The following is a 15932-nucleotide window of genomic DNA, read 5'->3' as shown; positions in this document are numbered from 1 at the left end:
CAGCATCTCACATCACTTAGACCACATGTATGTTTTTTTTAAAGTTAAAAATTCAGATCTTGGGCATGGGGAATAGTTTGGAGACTACTGGTCCATGTCCTGCAGCGGCCCCCAAACTTCTGACAATTGATGTTACTCCTGTTTCAACAAAAACCTTTCCTTTTGATTAGTAGGAACATTGTAAAAGGCCTAATAATTTTGTGGAGGTTGGCAGGTGAGTGACCAGATCTGGCCTGTGGACCAGCAATTCCTCAGCCCTGGCATAAAATATAACATGATCCTGCTCTTGTCCAGATGGCCTACACACTTAATTTGGCAGTATATGTGTGTCAGCTGTCAAACAACACTCTGTGTGTAATTACTTAAATATTTCTAGCTTGCCCTATATCAGCAGATCTCAGGGTGGGGCATAATTGGCAAAATTGCTTTAAAACAATCTAAAAATAATTTAAATTTAAAACAATTTAATAGTCCAAATAAAGCAAAGCCTATTGTGTAGTAGACCAGACACCATACCATGGTCTCCCAAAGTCAGCATCAGCCTCTGCTCTAAGGAAAGGGCCTCAGCTGTGGCCCCATAGCTAAGACAGTCTTCTCCTGGGTCTCCTAACAGTCTGTTGTTCACACAGATGTGGCACTGAGGAGGTGTCCCTTCTGGTCGACTGTAATTATCAGGCAGGAGTGTATATAAGGATGTATATAAGTTCCTGCAAATATAGTGGTCTCAAACTGCTCAGCCCATTTTGGGGCCAGCTGTACATATATCATTTTGTCATATTTGGACCAGGCAACTAAACAGGGATGAATAAGAAAGTTAAGAGTGGAGACTTCTAAGGCCCTTTCACATTACACAATAAAAGCAATATGATTCCACTTTAACTCCCATGGCTGCATTAAAGTGGAAGAATAATGTAGTTTTTAAGCCTGAGGGTAGGGAACTGTTTTTGTTTTTTGTTCTTTATCTTGTAAAGCATCAATGTACAATGATGGTGCTAGATAAATAAATAAATAAATGATGATTATGATGATGATGATGATGATTTGTTACCCATCTCTCCCCATGGATTTAGACAGGGGACAAGAACAATTATCAGACAAACAGCATCTGTTAAAACACATCAGTTAAAACACCCATCAATTTAAAATGACAGATAGAATGTACACATATTAAAACAAATCCACATCTAAAATTCGTCATTCAAAATTCACAGTTTAAAAATCATATATGGATAAGCCTGCTGGAAGAGGCTGGTCTTTAATACTCTTTTAAATTCAGACAGTTTATTCAACTGTCGAATCTCTTCCAGCAGGTCATTCCACAGTCCAGGGGCGGCTGAAGAAAAATTCCTCTGGCTGACAGTTGTCAGCCTAGTCTTAGAAGATTTTCACACGGCATCATTATATCGTTCCTTTATCATCCCAGAGTGTAGTGGAATTGTCTTAACAGATAGACAATTCCAAAAGATTTTCACATGAGGCTGTTAGTGTTCTTAAATCGTTGATATATCAGAATTCAGCAACAAATGATTACAAAATGATTTCAAAAGAGTTACATTCACACACTGGACACGACAATGATTTAAGAATGATTTAGCAACCTTTTGGAATCGTATGTCTGTTAAGACGATTCCACTACACTTTGGGACGATAAAGGATATAACGATGCCGTGTGAAAATCTTCTTGGCTGATTGGAGTAAATGTCCACCAGAGGATTTGGATGTATGGGACAGATTACATGAGAGGAGGCAATGATGTTGATAATGATAATAATGAGAAAGAGTACATGGTAATAGAAAGTGCAACAGTGAGGTTAAGAGTGAGAACTAGTAAGAGACGTGATGTCTTAAAAGGAACGCTTGTAGATGTTTCCTGGAGGACAAGGTTGTAGGGCTTGTGCGTGTGAATGCCCTGCTTGTGGCAGCCATTTTATGCCCTACTTTGCTGTGGCTGACACTCTGTGTACCACAGTGTGGGGTGAGCAGTGGAGTGCAAAATCTCAGTGTGTATTCCTGTTATAGGAGAGCCTGTCAGTCTCTTTCCAATGAATGGGTAGGTCATATGCAGAGGACATTGGAAAGAGGGCAGTTAAGTGTTCCATAATGCATTCTGATTGACTTTTTTGAAGATGTCATTGCTTGGGGAACTACTTAACAACTTTCTTCCTCTTTTAAACTACAGGAACATCGAAATGCAATGTGCTACAGTGTCTGGAATGCCAGATATAAAAAACCAGGTGCAGTTGCTGCTTAGTTATAGAGGTGTGTCAAAAGCTTTGTTTGTGTCTCATACTTCATAGAGCTATGAGAGATTAAACCATACCCCATCCTCCTTGGAGAGAGGGTGGGTTGCAGTGTAATTGGATAAAATTAACCATTCATTGCCAAAGTAGGTGCTATTGGTTGTGGTTTTTTGTGCTCTGTAACTGTCTTGAATTTGGAAGGTAATAATCCTGAGGTTAGTTTGTAGTTTGACAGTTTCTAATGCACTGTATGAGTACAAAAAAGGAAGGAGCTTTGCTATTAGAGCTCTTGCAGCAGGCATCTGTCATAAAAGACAAAAGGGGGATGGGCCTCTCTTCTGGCTGTTTTGGGTGACGAATGATTCTGATCATCCCTGTCATGGATGTCTATAAATCTTTGGCTGCTGCTAAATGAGCTCCACCTCTTGTAGAGGCAATCCTTCCCTGTACCAATTTGGATAAATAAAAGAGCAAGAGTGATGTGGGGTGGAAGATGGCAAATAGATTTCAAGAGGAGATCGCAAGTTTGTAGAGGAATGTACAGCTTTATGCTTGAATCCTCTTTGTACAGTATAATCTCATTTAACCAGTTCTTAGCATGGAGGTTGTCTCCAGAGACACTTTTCTATTGTTTTTCTGTGTGTGTCTGAGCTGATAGTAAAACCATTTCCTTTTTGAAAGTGGGAGAAATAACTTTTTAAAAGTGGGGGAAACAGTGACTACTTCTAGACCAGCCTTTTCCAAATTAGTGTTGGACCTAAGAAAATAAATTCTGACTGGGTCTGTCCTTGTTCAGCAAACAAGAGCAGGCATCTCTTGCAAAACATAAGAAGTATTTTCCACTAATGTTAAAGATTTTGCCCATTTTCAAGACTTATTTTTGCACATTCCTTTAATTGTGCCTAATTTTGCCTCAAATTTTGCCTGCAACAAACTTTTGTCTTTTTGTATGGGCTATTAAAGAATTCTTGCACTATAAGTGGTTGTTTGTGTCTTTTTGACCACCTGATCTATCTTTTTGTGTTTATACCCTATGGAAAAAGGTACTGGATTTGTGCAGATTTTTTCACAAATTACGGAAAGTACAGGTATACCTCAGCAGAGTAAATTGGTTCCTGGATATTACTTTTTTAATAGCTAATTTGGTAGCAGAGGCAGAAACAACAGGAAAACAATAGATAGGTTTCTGCTCTACAAAAAAGAAGAGCAGTTCAATGGCTCAGAGAACACACTGCAGAAACAATCCAGTTTGAGGCTGCTTTAACTGCTTTGCCTCAGTGCTAGGGAATCCTGGGAACTGTAGTTTTGTGAGACATTTAGCTTTCTCTGTCAAAGACCTCTGATGCCAGGATAAACTACAATTCCCCAGCTCTGAGCCAGGGCAGTTAAAGCAGTCTCAGCATCTTCCTGGATAGTACCTGGTTAACTGAGAGATTCTCCTTGCCCTGGTAACTGAATGAGATGATAATGAGGCTTTAAACTTTTGTTATTCTTTGTGATAAATGAACAGAGGAGAGAAGAGAACAGGGGAAACCACCAAGGGACATTTCTTTGCTTTTATTTTATGCTACCAGTTTAAATGATAACAAGTTTTATGCAAGAAAGCTTGCATTTCAAATTACAAGCTTAAGGTTGCAATTTAACTGGACAAAGATAATTTGTTAAAGATCAGTTCATTTTATAACTCGAACCTAACTGAATAAGTACACATCACTGGATTCAGTGGAGCTTACTCACATATAACTGCATACAATTATATATATTTTTCATATATCAGATTGTGGGATTGTTGTGTCTCCAGTGATGTTGGATATCTGTGTTTTTTGTGTGGTATTTTCAATATCTGTGTTTTTTGTGTGGTATTTTCAACCTAAGTGTTAGGTTCCTTTCAACAGAAATGCTATAAAAGCAGTATGTGAATATCCTGGAGACATAACTGTGGATTTTCCTTGGGCATGGGTCTATTCTGGCATGATCATCTGCACTTCAAAATGTGCTGTGACATCATTGAGGCATCATCCAGTTGATGTGTCAAGAAGGATCTTCTGATCCAGTCTTTGTGGCTTAACTAGGGGATAACTGCCTCTCGTGACTGCATATTGATAAACACCTTTTACGTTTCCTTCTGTAAGTGCCTGTGTCTCTGCTGGTGATTTGTTTGTGAGGCAAGCCATATTCCACATCAAATACAAACATAAGTGAAACAAAACAACTCTCTAAGCAAAAGCAACAACAGTAACAGTAAACAAGCAAACAAAACAGGGAAGCTGGATGTGTATATCATCTGTTGACGTATGGAGGCCCTATGAATTTCACAGGGTTTTTCATAGTCAAGAATCCCCAGAGGTGGTTTTGTCAGTTCCTTCCTCTGAAATATAGCCTGAAGCACCTGGTATTTGTTGGGAGTCTCCCATCCAAGTACTAACCAGAGCTAGTCTGCTTAGCTTCATAGACTGCCATTCTGTTGAGATGCTTGTTGATTCCGGAGGTATTAGAGCGTTTTGGGGGTTTTTTGAAATTTTTTTGTCTATCTTTTACTGAGTGATGAGACAAGCAGATCAAAGGGGAATCGTTCAGACTTGGCATCAGTGTCAGATCTTGAAGCTGTGCCTCATAATCCTAACTTTCTCTCCTTTAGCAGCTGTGTGTGTATGTATGTTCAAGTTGCCTGTTGACATATGGTGATCCCATGAATTTCATAGGGTTTTCTTAGGCAAGGAATACTTAAAGGTAGGTTTGCCAGTTCCTTCCTCTGAAGTATAGACTATAGCACCTGGTATTCATTGGCGGTCTCCCATCCAAGTACTAACCAGAGCTGAACCTACTTTAGCTTCCAAGATCAGACAAGATCTTGTCTTACCAACCTCCCTTTTTGCAAATTGTGTGTCCTCCCCCCTCCTCCCACTGTTTGCTTCCAGTTTTTATAAAAAGTAAAATCTCATTAAGGACTAACCACTCAGCACATTAAAGTCCAATTAGGTAAATGGTGAAAAGCAATGAATGCTTTTACTACTGTATGTGAGCTTTCTGTATTGTGGGTGTATATGTGTTTGTGTGGGAGGCCCTGAAGAGAATTTCCTTCCTTTCCTGTCAAGAATCTTTTTATGGGAGCAGGAACTGTTTTTTTCCCCCTTCACAACAGCAAGAATGAAGTGGGTTCCAGGAGCTGAATGTGAAGACATTTGTAGAGTGTTTTCCCCTCTGTGTTTGAAAGATTTATTAATGGAGTGACTTTCGTTAAGCTCATTTCTCTTTATAGGTCCAGCCATGGAAAGTGGGTCCAGAATTCTTATCTTAAATATAGTGTGCTCAGCCTATGAATGACAGACAAGTCATTTCTCCTCAGTGGCCCATTCAGTACAGTGGGCCCTTGTTATCTACTGGGATTTGGTTCCAGGACCCCCATGGATACCAAAATCCATGAATGCTCAGGTTCCATTAAATACAATGGCATAGTGAAATGGTGTCTCTTATATAAAATGCAAAATTAAGGTTTGCTTTTGGAATTTGTATATTTAAAAAACTATTAAGCTGTGGATGCTTGAATCTATAGATAAAAAAATCCATGGATACCAAGGACCAACAATACCATCCCCATCTTTCATGTCTGAGAGGGAAAATGGCTTAGTGTTCATTAAAAAAAAATACCATATCTTCCACTAGGGTTTAGTCAAAATTTCAATGCCTTGCCTTTGTGAAGATCCAAGTGGATTTCAGACTTTATGTCACAATCTAGATTTAGACAGCTTGGTGTTTTGTGCCAAAATTCCTTGATTCAGCAACTAAGATATGAATATGTTTTGAGGCAGACTGTACCAGTGGTGGTAAATTCAGTCATTAGCTGTAGCCAGTGGGCACAAATAAGGTACCAGTCTCTGATACACTGGGAAAAACAAATAGGTGATACCCCATATCAGATTGTGTAAGAAGCACTGCTTTATATTGCGAGGTCTTCTGTAGCTAAGATCCTTTGTTCTAGCTTATGTATGCCTGGCAGATAAGCCATATGCAGGCATGCCCTGTGGAGGACGGAAGGACTAACTCAAGGTCAAGTGAAATGATGCTGTGCTCTTCAGCACTCAGAGTGGTAACCAAAAGATGTGGCATGTGGCTTTTTGTTCTTGCTATCTTCTGGAATACTGGCTCTGTGGCCTGTTGTGTGTGGGAGACTTCAGATGAGCCTGAAGATCATCTAGTGCTAGAAGAATGAGGAAGAGCAGATTATTCATTTGGCTGGAGGAAGGGAAGACTTTGAAGACTTAAAACAACCTTCTGTATCTAGTCAGATGCAATTGGATAAGCAGGATGGTGGTAGTCCTGCCCTGGTGGCGCAGTGGTTAAATGCCTGTATTGCAGCCACTCATTCAAAACCACAAGGTTGTGAGTTCAAGACCAGCAAAAGGGCTCAAGCTCGACTCAGGCTTGCATCCTTCCGAAGTCGCTAAAATGAGTACCCAGATTGTTGGGGGCAATTAGCTTACAGTTGTCAACCGCTTAGACAGTATGAAGCGATATATAAATGAAGCTTGTTTTAGTCTCCTAGCAGAGTTAGGTACTGGTCAAGGCTTAAAGGGATGTGACTGAGGTATGAGCCAATTAATATGAGTCAAAAGTGAAAGATTATGTAGATTCATGTTTTACCTGATTAAAATGTGTAGGCATTGTTTCTCTAAAAATAAAAATATTTTTTTTTCTTTAAATACCATCCCTTAAGAAATTGGGTCATGCTGGGTCTTACTTGGTCTGAGGTAGTTGGCAATATATTCAGAGGGAATAGGTTGCTGTCCCCCAAATCTTGGGATTGACAATGACAGAGTCTCTAAAACAGGGCCTGAAGAGGTAAAGTGAGGCTAGGGTAGAGGCTAAAAAGGGATAGGCATGGTTTAGGACTACCTTCTGGAGGCTGTGGGATACAGTATTAAGGAACTCAGTTGTTGCCTGAGAAGGTCTGGAAGATTGGCAGTGCAGTTCTCATACTCTGTGAAACATAATCTGTGCAAGCATCATATTATTAATATTTAATTTATTTTTTGACTTTTATAATCAGTGTTTTAGTTCTTTTTAAATTATTGTAACCCATCTTGAATCCCATTGTGGGAGAAAGGCAGGATATAAATCCTTGAAATAAATAAGAAATAAAAATAAACATCTTTGTTCAAACTGAGCATATAATTGGCAAATAAATGCCAAAAAGGGTGGAAAGATGGGGAAAAATGTTGTCCTTTCCCTAACTCTTTCTCTGGTGCCCCCCAGATGTTTTTGACTAGCTCCCATGATCCTAAGCCATCACAGGTAATGTACATATGCTACTAATGTTGACATATTAGCTACCATCAAGCATGCATTTTTTTCTAAGTAATTATGCATAGAAATGCACTACATAACCTACCTATAATCTACTGGTAATGCTATTTTAAATATTTTTAGGCAGTCCGTTTTTTTCTTAAGAGCAGTTAAAACTTTATGGGTTTTCTTCAGTTATTCTTTGATTTAAAAATTTGGGAAATAATGTAAGTATTTTTAACAAAGAAATTTGGGTTATTGCCTTTCTCCATTTCAAAACTGTGAGGTTGGAAAAGCAGAGTGGTGTCAGAGAATTTTTTCCCCCTTTTTGGCCAGGTATCCGTCCATGCAATGAAAGACCTGTCTTCAAGAAAACACTATAATACATATATCTAGTTTTACACAGCACAGAAACCTAGGAAGACAAATCTTCGGAGCAGAGGTAAAAAATACTAAAGTAGGGGTAATAAAAAAAATCTAATCCCTGTCATTTAAGTTATTTCTAAAGCCATTTCCAGATCTTCAGTGATTCCCTTCTTTTTTGCTGGGTTGAGTATTTTGTTCTTATTATGAGTTCATGTTTTCTGAGACTTGTGCCCCATAAAAATACAGATGTTTGGGAGAGCCTAAGTTATTTTTCTCTGGCAACAAATGTAAAATAAACAGCCCTCTCTAGATGCAAGAACAATTTAGCAAGTATTTTCTGTTGTGAACACACAAAATGGTCATGGGAACTTAAATAAGAAGAATGTAGAATGATTAGCAAATTCTGTGCAGTACTTCTCTCTAAACAGCTGAACATTTCAGAGAGCTGAACCACCTTCATTCCTGACATGTTTGTACGTCTGAGCTTCTATTGTGCTGCTGTGTTCTGAGTGATACAACTGCTTGCCTAACCCTGCTTGTTTTATATTTCCTTTTAGGGCTGAGGAGGATGCATGCATTCACGATGTCTTGAATGTGGAGACTGGTAGATGAAGAGAAGTTAGTCCACAGACACCCTTCTCCCTTTGCTTTTGGTTTCCTTCTATTTATTTTTAGTTTAGGTTAATGCACAGCCTTTGCTGGATGTGACTTTTCTGCCATGTGGCTCCTGAGGCTAAAGCGCCATCTGTCAGTCAGCATCTGGACCCTGCTGCTTCTGGGGAGTGCTTGGCTGCCATTGGCAGAATGTACGTCCAAGTCTTCCTCTCCCTTTAGGACTTTCCAGGTCACAGACTGGAGTTTGACACATTTGGTGGTCCATAACAAAACTGGGGAAGTGTACGTGGGTGCTGTCAACCGGATCTATAAGCTTGCAAACAATCTGACACTGATGCGCACTCATGTGACAGGGCCAGTGGATGACAATGAAAAGTGTTATCCTCCACCTAGTGTGCAGTCATGCCCACATGGACTAGTCAGCACTAACAATGTCAATAAATTGCTACTGGTGGATTATTCTGGAAACCGGCTGATAGCCTGTGGTAGTGCTTCTCAGGGCATTTGCCAGTTCCTGCGCTTGGATGACCTCTTCAAGTTGGGTGAGCCTCACCACCGCAAGGAGCACTACCTCTCCAGTGTCAATGAGTCAGGAACTATGTCAGGAGTCATAATTGAAGTACAGAATGGGCAAAATAAGCTCTTCATTGGAACACCCATTGATGGCAAGTCTGAATACTTCCCTACTTTGTCCAGCCGTAAGTTGATGGATAGTGAAGAAAATGCAGAGATGTTTGGTTTTGTTTATCAGGATGAGTTTGTTTCATCTCAGCTGAAGATACCATCAGATACACTTTCCAAATTTCCCACATTTGATATCTACTATATCTATAGTTTCAGCAGTGAGCAGTTTGTCTACTATCTGACCTTGCAACTGGACACCCAGCTTACCTCACCTGACTCTACTGGGGAGCAGTTCTTCACTTCCAAAGTGGTTCGCTTATGTGTGGATGACCCCAAATTCTACTCTTATGTGGAATTTCCCATTGGTTGTGTTCGAGATGGGATTGAATACCGTCTAATTCAGGATGCTTACCTCAGTAAGCCTGGGAAAGCACTGGCCAGGCAACTGGGCATCTCGGAGCATGAGGATATCCTATTCACAGTCTTTTCTCAGGGCCAGAAGAACAGAGTCAAGCCACCAAAGGAGTCTGTCCTTTGCCTCTTCACATTGAAAAAGATCAAAGACAAAATCAAGGAGCGTATCCAGTCTTGCTACCGTGGAGAGGGGAAGCTTTCTTTGCCCTGGCTTTTGAACAAGGAACTGGGTTGCATAAACTCGGTAAGTTTTTTCTGTGCATTTCTGTCCTAACTTCTTTTCATGTTTGATAAAATGAAATCCACTATAGTATCTGCTGTGCCCTGTAGCTAGAGCTCTTGCTTAGATATAAGGGACTTAAAGCATTGACTATTCTGTCATGCATTAAGAGGATAAATCCTATTATGAATAAATAGCTGTTTCAAGAACAGAAAGCAGAGAGTGTAAATAAATGATCAGTTCTCATAATAACTGTGACATTTGAGTAGCGAGTTCTACTTCAAGGAATTGTATTTGGACCAATGCTTTTTAGGGACCTAGAAGGATGGTACCAGAGGTGAAGTGGCCAAATTTGGAGATGAATTATTATTTAGGGTGGTTAGAACAAAAATAGATTGCTAAGAACTTCAAAAGGAGTTCTCCAAACCAAGCCAATGAACATTAACATGCAAATGAGGTTCAAATTTAATTGAGTGTAAAGTTGTAGATTTTGGGGATAGGGGAGGTCCTCAATTGACATATATGGTGATGGCATCCAAGAAGCAGTGACTGATCTAAAAAGAGATTTTAATGTTGTGATAGATAGCTTGATGAAATGTCAATTTAGCATCGGATTGCTGTAAACAAAAGGGCAAATTTCATTATGGGCATAATTAGAAAATTAATTACAAAATGAAATTGACATTGTATTTCCTTTATATACCTGCATCTCTCTCTGTATCTATGAAATAGCCACACTTTGAATGAAGTATATTCTAGTCACTGTTCCCCCCACCCTCCCCCCACCCCCGGCAAAAAAAATATGTAAAAGGTGCCTGTAAGTGATTAGGTGGCTGGATCAACTCCTTTATGTAGATAAGTTGCAACATTTTGGTTTGTTTTACTTAACCAAAGGTGAGTAAAGGGAACGATGAATATTGTGAGTAGGGAGAGATTCCACCTAAACATTAGGACAAACTTCCTGACAGTAAGGGCTGTTTGACAATGGAACACACTCCCTCAGAGTGTGATGGAGTCTCTTTCCTTGGAGGTCTTTAAACAGATTCGATGGCCATCTGTCGGGGATGCTTTGATTGAGAGTTCCTGCATGGCAGGGGTTTGGACTGGATGGCCCTTGTGGTCTCTTCCAACTCTATGATTCTATTACTTTCTCCCAGACTTAAAGGACTATAATTTAGGAACATCTACTGAAGCTGAATGGTGAGACATTCCAGACAGATAAGAGGAAGTACTTTTTTTTTTACATAGTACACTTCAGCATCCACAGATTCAACTATCTATGACTTCAGAATATTACACACACACAACCATTCCAAAAAGCAAACCTTTATTTTGCCATTTTATATAAGGGACACCATTTCATTACTCCATTGTATTAATTGGACTTGAATATTAAACTGTGGAAATCACTGTACAAGATGTAGTGTTATTTACCAGCTTAGATAGCTTTAAAAGGGGTTGGACAGATTTGTGGAGGATAGAGCAGTCAGTGGCTATGTATCAGGATGGCTCTAGAATCATAGGAATGGGAAGGGAAGAGTGCTAGCACCCATTTCCTGCTTGTAGACTACACATAAGAAACTTATTAGTCACTGTATGAGCAATGTACTGAACTAAAGATTGTCCTTTGAGTTGTTCCAGTGTGGTTCTTACATACTTATGTTGATGTTTGAAGGTTTGGGCTTACGGTATTGGATAGAAGTAGTGGATACTGAAGATAAATACTAGACACGTAAGATGTTTCTGAGCAGAAAGATTCTGAATGACTCCTGATAGCATTATTTGCTTGTCCAGATATTAGGGTGAAAAGCTGGGAAATACATTACTTCCCAAGCATGCTTGGAGAATCTTTGTATTTTCTGAACAATTTTCCAGAAGGATGGAACAAGTAATGATCAGGGTCAGGGAAACCAGCAGTTTTTCTAGCAGGTGTGCTAGTTGTTTCTTTGAATCTGAATTTACTTCTTGTGAACACCATAACAGTTTGTAGAATGAAGTGGAAAGAGAGCTAGTGATTTTGACCATCCCCTTATCAAAAGATGGCCCTTGCTGCCAATACAGAGGACAGTAGCTGGTTGGGGTGTCCATGTATGAAAGTGGATGATGATGTGAAAAACTATCCAAATTATTATTTGATACTGTTGTGACACTACAAAATGATATGACATGAGGAAGGAATATTAACCAGCCACATACATAAGACAGTGGAGCAAAGCAATGAAGCTAATAGGTTTGTTATAACAAAAACTGATGGAGAATGCTTCACATCTATACTTGGGAAGTTTCAACAGCTCCTGAGACTATGATTTTTTTCTTTTATTCCACACCCAGTTCTAAAGTAGGATATTTTTTTTTAAAAAAACCTGCTCTAATCCAGTAGTTTAAGGAGAATATGAGCACAAGGGAGCTCCACAGTCAGCTTCATCCTAGCAGTAAGAGGATTCCCTGGTTTATAGGTGTGTAGAAAATGCAACTGGAGTATCAGGTTTTAAGTACAATTACAAGCAAAACATCCCTCCCCCCAACACCACCCCAGGGAAAATGGACCAGAGCCAGAGATATAAGTCTGGCTGTGCTCTTTTTCAACAGAGGGAAATCTGCCTCCCTATCCTGAGGGAAGCCTTTCCCATCGGCTGTTGCTAAGACAAACAGAGGAGCTTTATTGCCCTGCTCCTTTGTGTTAAGTCTGTGGCAAGGCTGGGTGAGGAGCCTGCTTTGTTTTATGAACTATATAGCTGGGTTCCTTTTCAGACAATATAAAATATAAATGGTCACTAGGAAGCTATTTCACCAAGTTGTGATGAGAATAAGAGTGCAATATATAAAAGACTTTTAAAAACTGGAGTGGAATGGGCAGCTTCACAACGCCAAGGTTAACATTTCTAGGACAGATCCCAAGTTGAACAAAATTGACATAGTTTTGTTGGTTATTCACAGTTCTCGACTCCGTGAGATATAAATAATAATGATGCCACAGTTTGAGATAGGGATGGTGTGATTGGAAATCAAGTGTTAGTGGATCTATCATTAGCCTCTCCCCTTTCCCCCTGATCCATTTAAAATTGAACTAAGATTTTTGGATCTGTGGTGGGTCATTAATAGGTCTGCTTTCATTCATTGTCCCCTCTTGTTGAAGTCAGTATATAGCTATTAAAATGTAGTGTAATAATTTTCAAATTCACTTAAAAACATATCTCAGTATCTGCTGAGAGCTACCACATGTGTGCTAGTCCCTTGTCCTTCCAGGCTTATCAAAGAGGGTAGTCAATGCCTCTGTACAACAAGGAAACATTCCAACTTGCAGAAAGGAGGCAGTTGTGAGGCCTTTGTCCCTGAATTTATCCGTGATGAATATAGTGTCTAACCTACCATTTTTTTACAAGATACTGGAGTATGTGGTGGCCTTCTGAGGTTCTGGATGAAATGGGTTGTCTAGATCTATTTCAGTCTGGTTTCAGGTCTGGCTAAACAACAGAGACAACACTGGTCACTTTGGTTCCCCACCTATGTGGGGAACTGGATAGGGGGAGTGTGTCCCTGTTGGTTCAGCTGAACCTCTTTTGGTCAAGTGGCTTTTGATACCATCAGCCATGGTATCCTTCTGGGCCACCTCAATGGGATGGGATTTGGAGGCATTGTTTTACAACAGTATCTAATTGTTGACTAATCTTGTCTCCCCCTCCCCCATAAATGTGCATGTTTGGTAGATCAGGAGAGTGCTGTCGATACAACCTTTGAATTTCAACAAGGTCTCTCTTGGTGTTCTTGAGACATGTGGGCTAGCTAGTACTATTGTATTTTTAAATGGATTTGCAGTTAATTAATGGACTGCAGCCAAAGTATACTCCTCCTGTTCCTTGCCATCCTGGAGATAACTGATAAGTGACGTTCTACATGGTTTCTGTCCTATCCTGGTAATATTCAATGCATTGGATTACTTGGATGAAACAGAAGGGGAGGGGTGCTATTAAATTTATAAATGATACCTACAGTAACTGGGATTGAAATTAATACCTTTGAACAGTGTTTCCCAAACTTTGGTCCTCTAGGTGCTTGGGACTTTAACCTCCAGAGGCCTTGGCTAGCCTAGTCAACATTAAAGAATTCTGGGAGCTGAAGTCCAAAACATCTGAAAGACCAAAGTTTAGGAAACACTGCCTTAGAAGATAGAACCAGGATTTGAGATGACCTTAACAGATTGGAGAATTGAGCCAACACAAAATGATTTCATCATGGATAAATGCAAGGTTTGGATTACATAGCAGAAATCAGATGCAGAAATATATTTGTAAAAAGCATTGTGGCATTTTAGTAGATCACAAGCTAAGTTTGAGTCAAAAGAGTGATGAAGTGGCAAAAAACAAACAAATAAAACAAACCCAATGGAATTCTAGGCTGTATCAGCAGAAATATAGTTTCCGGAATAAGGGAAATACCCCTGCTCCTCCATTTTACTTTAGTGAGATATCACCTCTCCTTTGAAGATTTTTAAAAAGAAACTGTATGGTTGTTTGTCAGGAATGCTTTACCTCTGCGTTTGGAATCTTTCTTTGGAATGGGGAATGGGTGACTGTTTGGGTACTTTCCAAATCTACAGTTCTGTAAGTCTGTGAAAAGTGGCATAAAAAGATAAAAGTTGCCAGAAAGAGTCTAAGGCAGCCTTAGAATTTATGTGTTAAGACTATTTGTTATAGTTTGTTATATATAGAGTAATATCTGAAATGTGAGCGAGGAAGCAATGCTCTTTCCTTTTCGCTCTCCTGGTGTGGTGACTTTTCTGCCCCGCGATGGATGAATGGATTACAACCCTAGAAGCAGACCTTGGGAAATTAATTTTAGGACTACAACTCCCTTAATTGAGAGGGAGAAGTCTATCATGAAAAAAAAACAACTTTTCTTAGCTCTTGTCCTCAAGTTGCCTTCTCTTTACTGTGAGTTGCACTAGTGATTGCCTTCACTTTTATGTGTGTTTATGTTTTGGAAACAGAGTTAGGTAGTTTCATTTCAGTCCATGCTTTTTGGAGCTGGAAGGAAGAGAGTGCTCTTTTGTTGAAAAATTTAGAGGGAAGTATGAAATCAGATTATACCCTTGCTTCCTTTGTCCTCTGTTACACAGCAGAGGCATGGAGCTGTTCTCTGGGAGCAGGTGGTTCATCCGCATCCACCTGGAGTTGCTTGTGCACAGGCATCCATTTGTAATTGTCCCAGGCAACCCCTCCTTCTCCCTCTCCAGGCTCCAAGGGAAACAGCTAACAGCTGCCTGACAAAGTAAAGGGTTTGCTGTCAAGAGTGCTGGGCTCACAAATCTGATTTTGGCTTCAAACTAATTCAATTTTGGTGGGAAATGATGAAATTGTTACACTTCTGCCTGCTGGGTCACATAACTGCTGACTCAGGGGATGGAGAAGCCTTTCTCTGCTCTCTTCTTTCCCCTCCCTTCCTTCTCTCTGTGTTTCTTGGCCAGCGACAACTGTTTGGGAAGCCAAGTGTAGCTCATATCAGCTGCTATTCCCCTGAGGTCTGCCCTGAGCAAAGTAGGCACAGAAGAATGTGAAGCAAGGAATGTGACTACAAATGTAGGAAGGCAGAGAGACAGTAACAGCACCCTGTTGACAGAAGGGTAGACAGCTGTTTTTCTCTACTCACATTCTAATGTTAAAGGAGCTTTCATTGGAGCCTAGTTGCAGAAAGTACTTACTGGAAATGTTGAGCACTAATGAGCCCTGGTGGCCATGAACTCCCTCAGATACAGAGTTCCGCCAGCTCCTTGGTTCAGACTTTGCAAGGTCAGAAAGCCTACAGATGGTTATTCCTGATGTACTCCAGATTCTGACTTAGGGCATGATCTGGGCAGGAAGTCTGTGTTGAACTGCTTGTCAGAAAAAGTGAAGAGGAAGTCTTAGTGCATTCCTAGAACTCAGAGTTTTAAAAGTTACTTTTTGGATTAAAATTTCCAGGCTTTTCCAGGCAGCATAAACAGCTGGAGGATTCTAGGATATCTAGTCCCAAAAAAGGGGAACATTTCCAAGTTAGCATATTATCTAGTAAGATGTGCATGATATTATTATTATTATTATTATTATTATTATTATTATTATTATTATTATTATTATTATTATTATCATTATTATACTTTCGCTGCCACTTTCCATGCTGCAGCCACAACAATA

The 15932-nt window shown here is 39.8% G+C and overlaps 1 protein-coding gene across 9 annotated transcripts in view; it reads left to right on the top strand.

Annotated features, from left to right (window-relative positions):
* Window positions 1-15932, top strand: part of PLXNA1 (plexin A1) — a 445618-nt gene that overhangs the window by 46603 nt on the left and 383083 nt on the right. For all 9 annotated transcript variants that reach the window (XM_042453379.1, XM_042453376.1, XM_042453378.1 and 6 more), the window contains exon 2: window positions 8447-9786. In XM_042453379.1, the coding sequence (XP_042309313.1) occupies window positions 8608-9786 (1179 nt within the window). In that variant the 5' untranslated portion in view covers window positions 8447-8607. The remainder of the gene's footprint in view (window positions 1-8446; window positions 9787-15932) is intronic.

Source organism: Sceloporus undulatus, chromosome 2 (genome assembly GCF_019175285.1).
Source record: "Sceloporus undulatus isolate JIND9_A2432 ecotype Alabama chromosome 2, SceUnd_v1.1, whole genome shotgun sequence".
Lineage (NCBI taxonomy): Eukaryota > Metazoa > Chordata > Lepidosauria > Squamata > Phrynosomatidae > Sceloporus > Sceloporus undulatus.
Note: the sequence above shows the minus strand (reverse complement) of the source record. Positions and strands in the feature narration are given on the sequence as shown.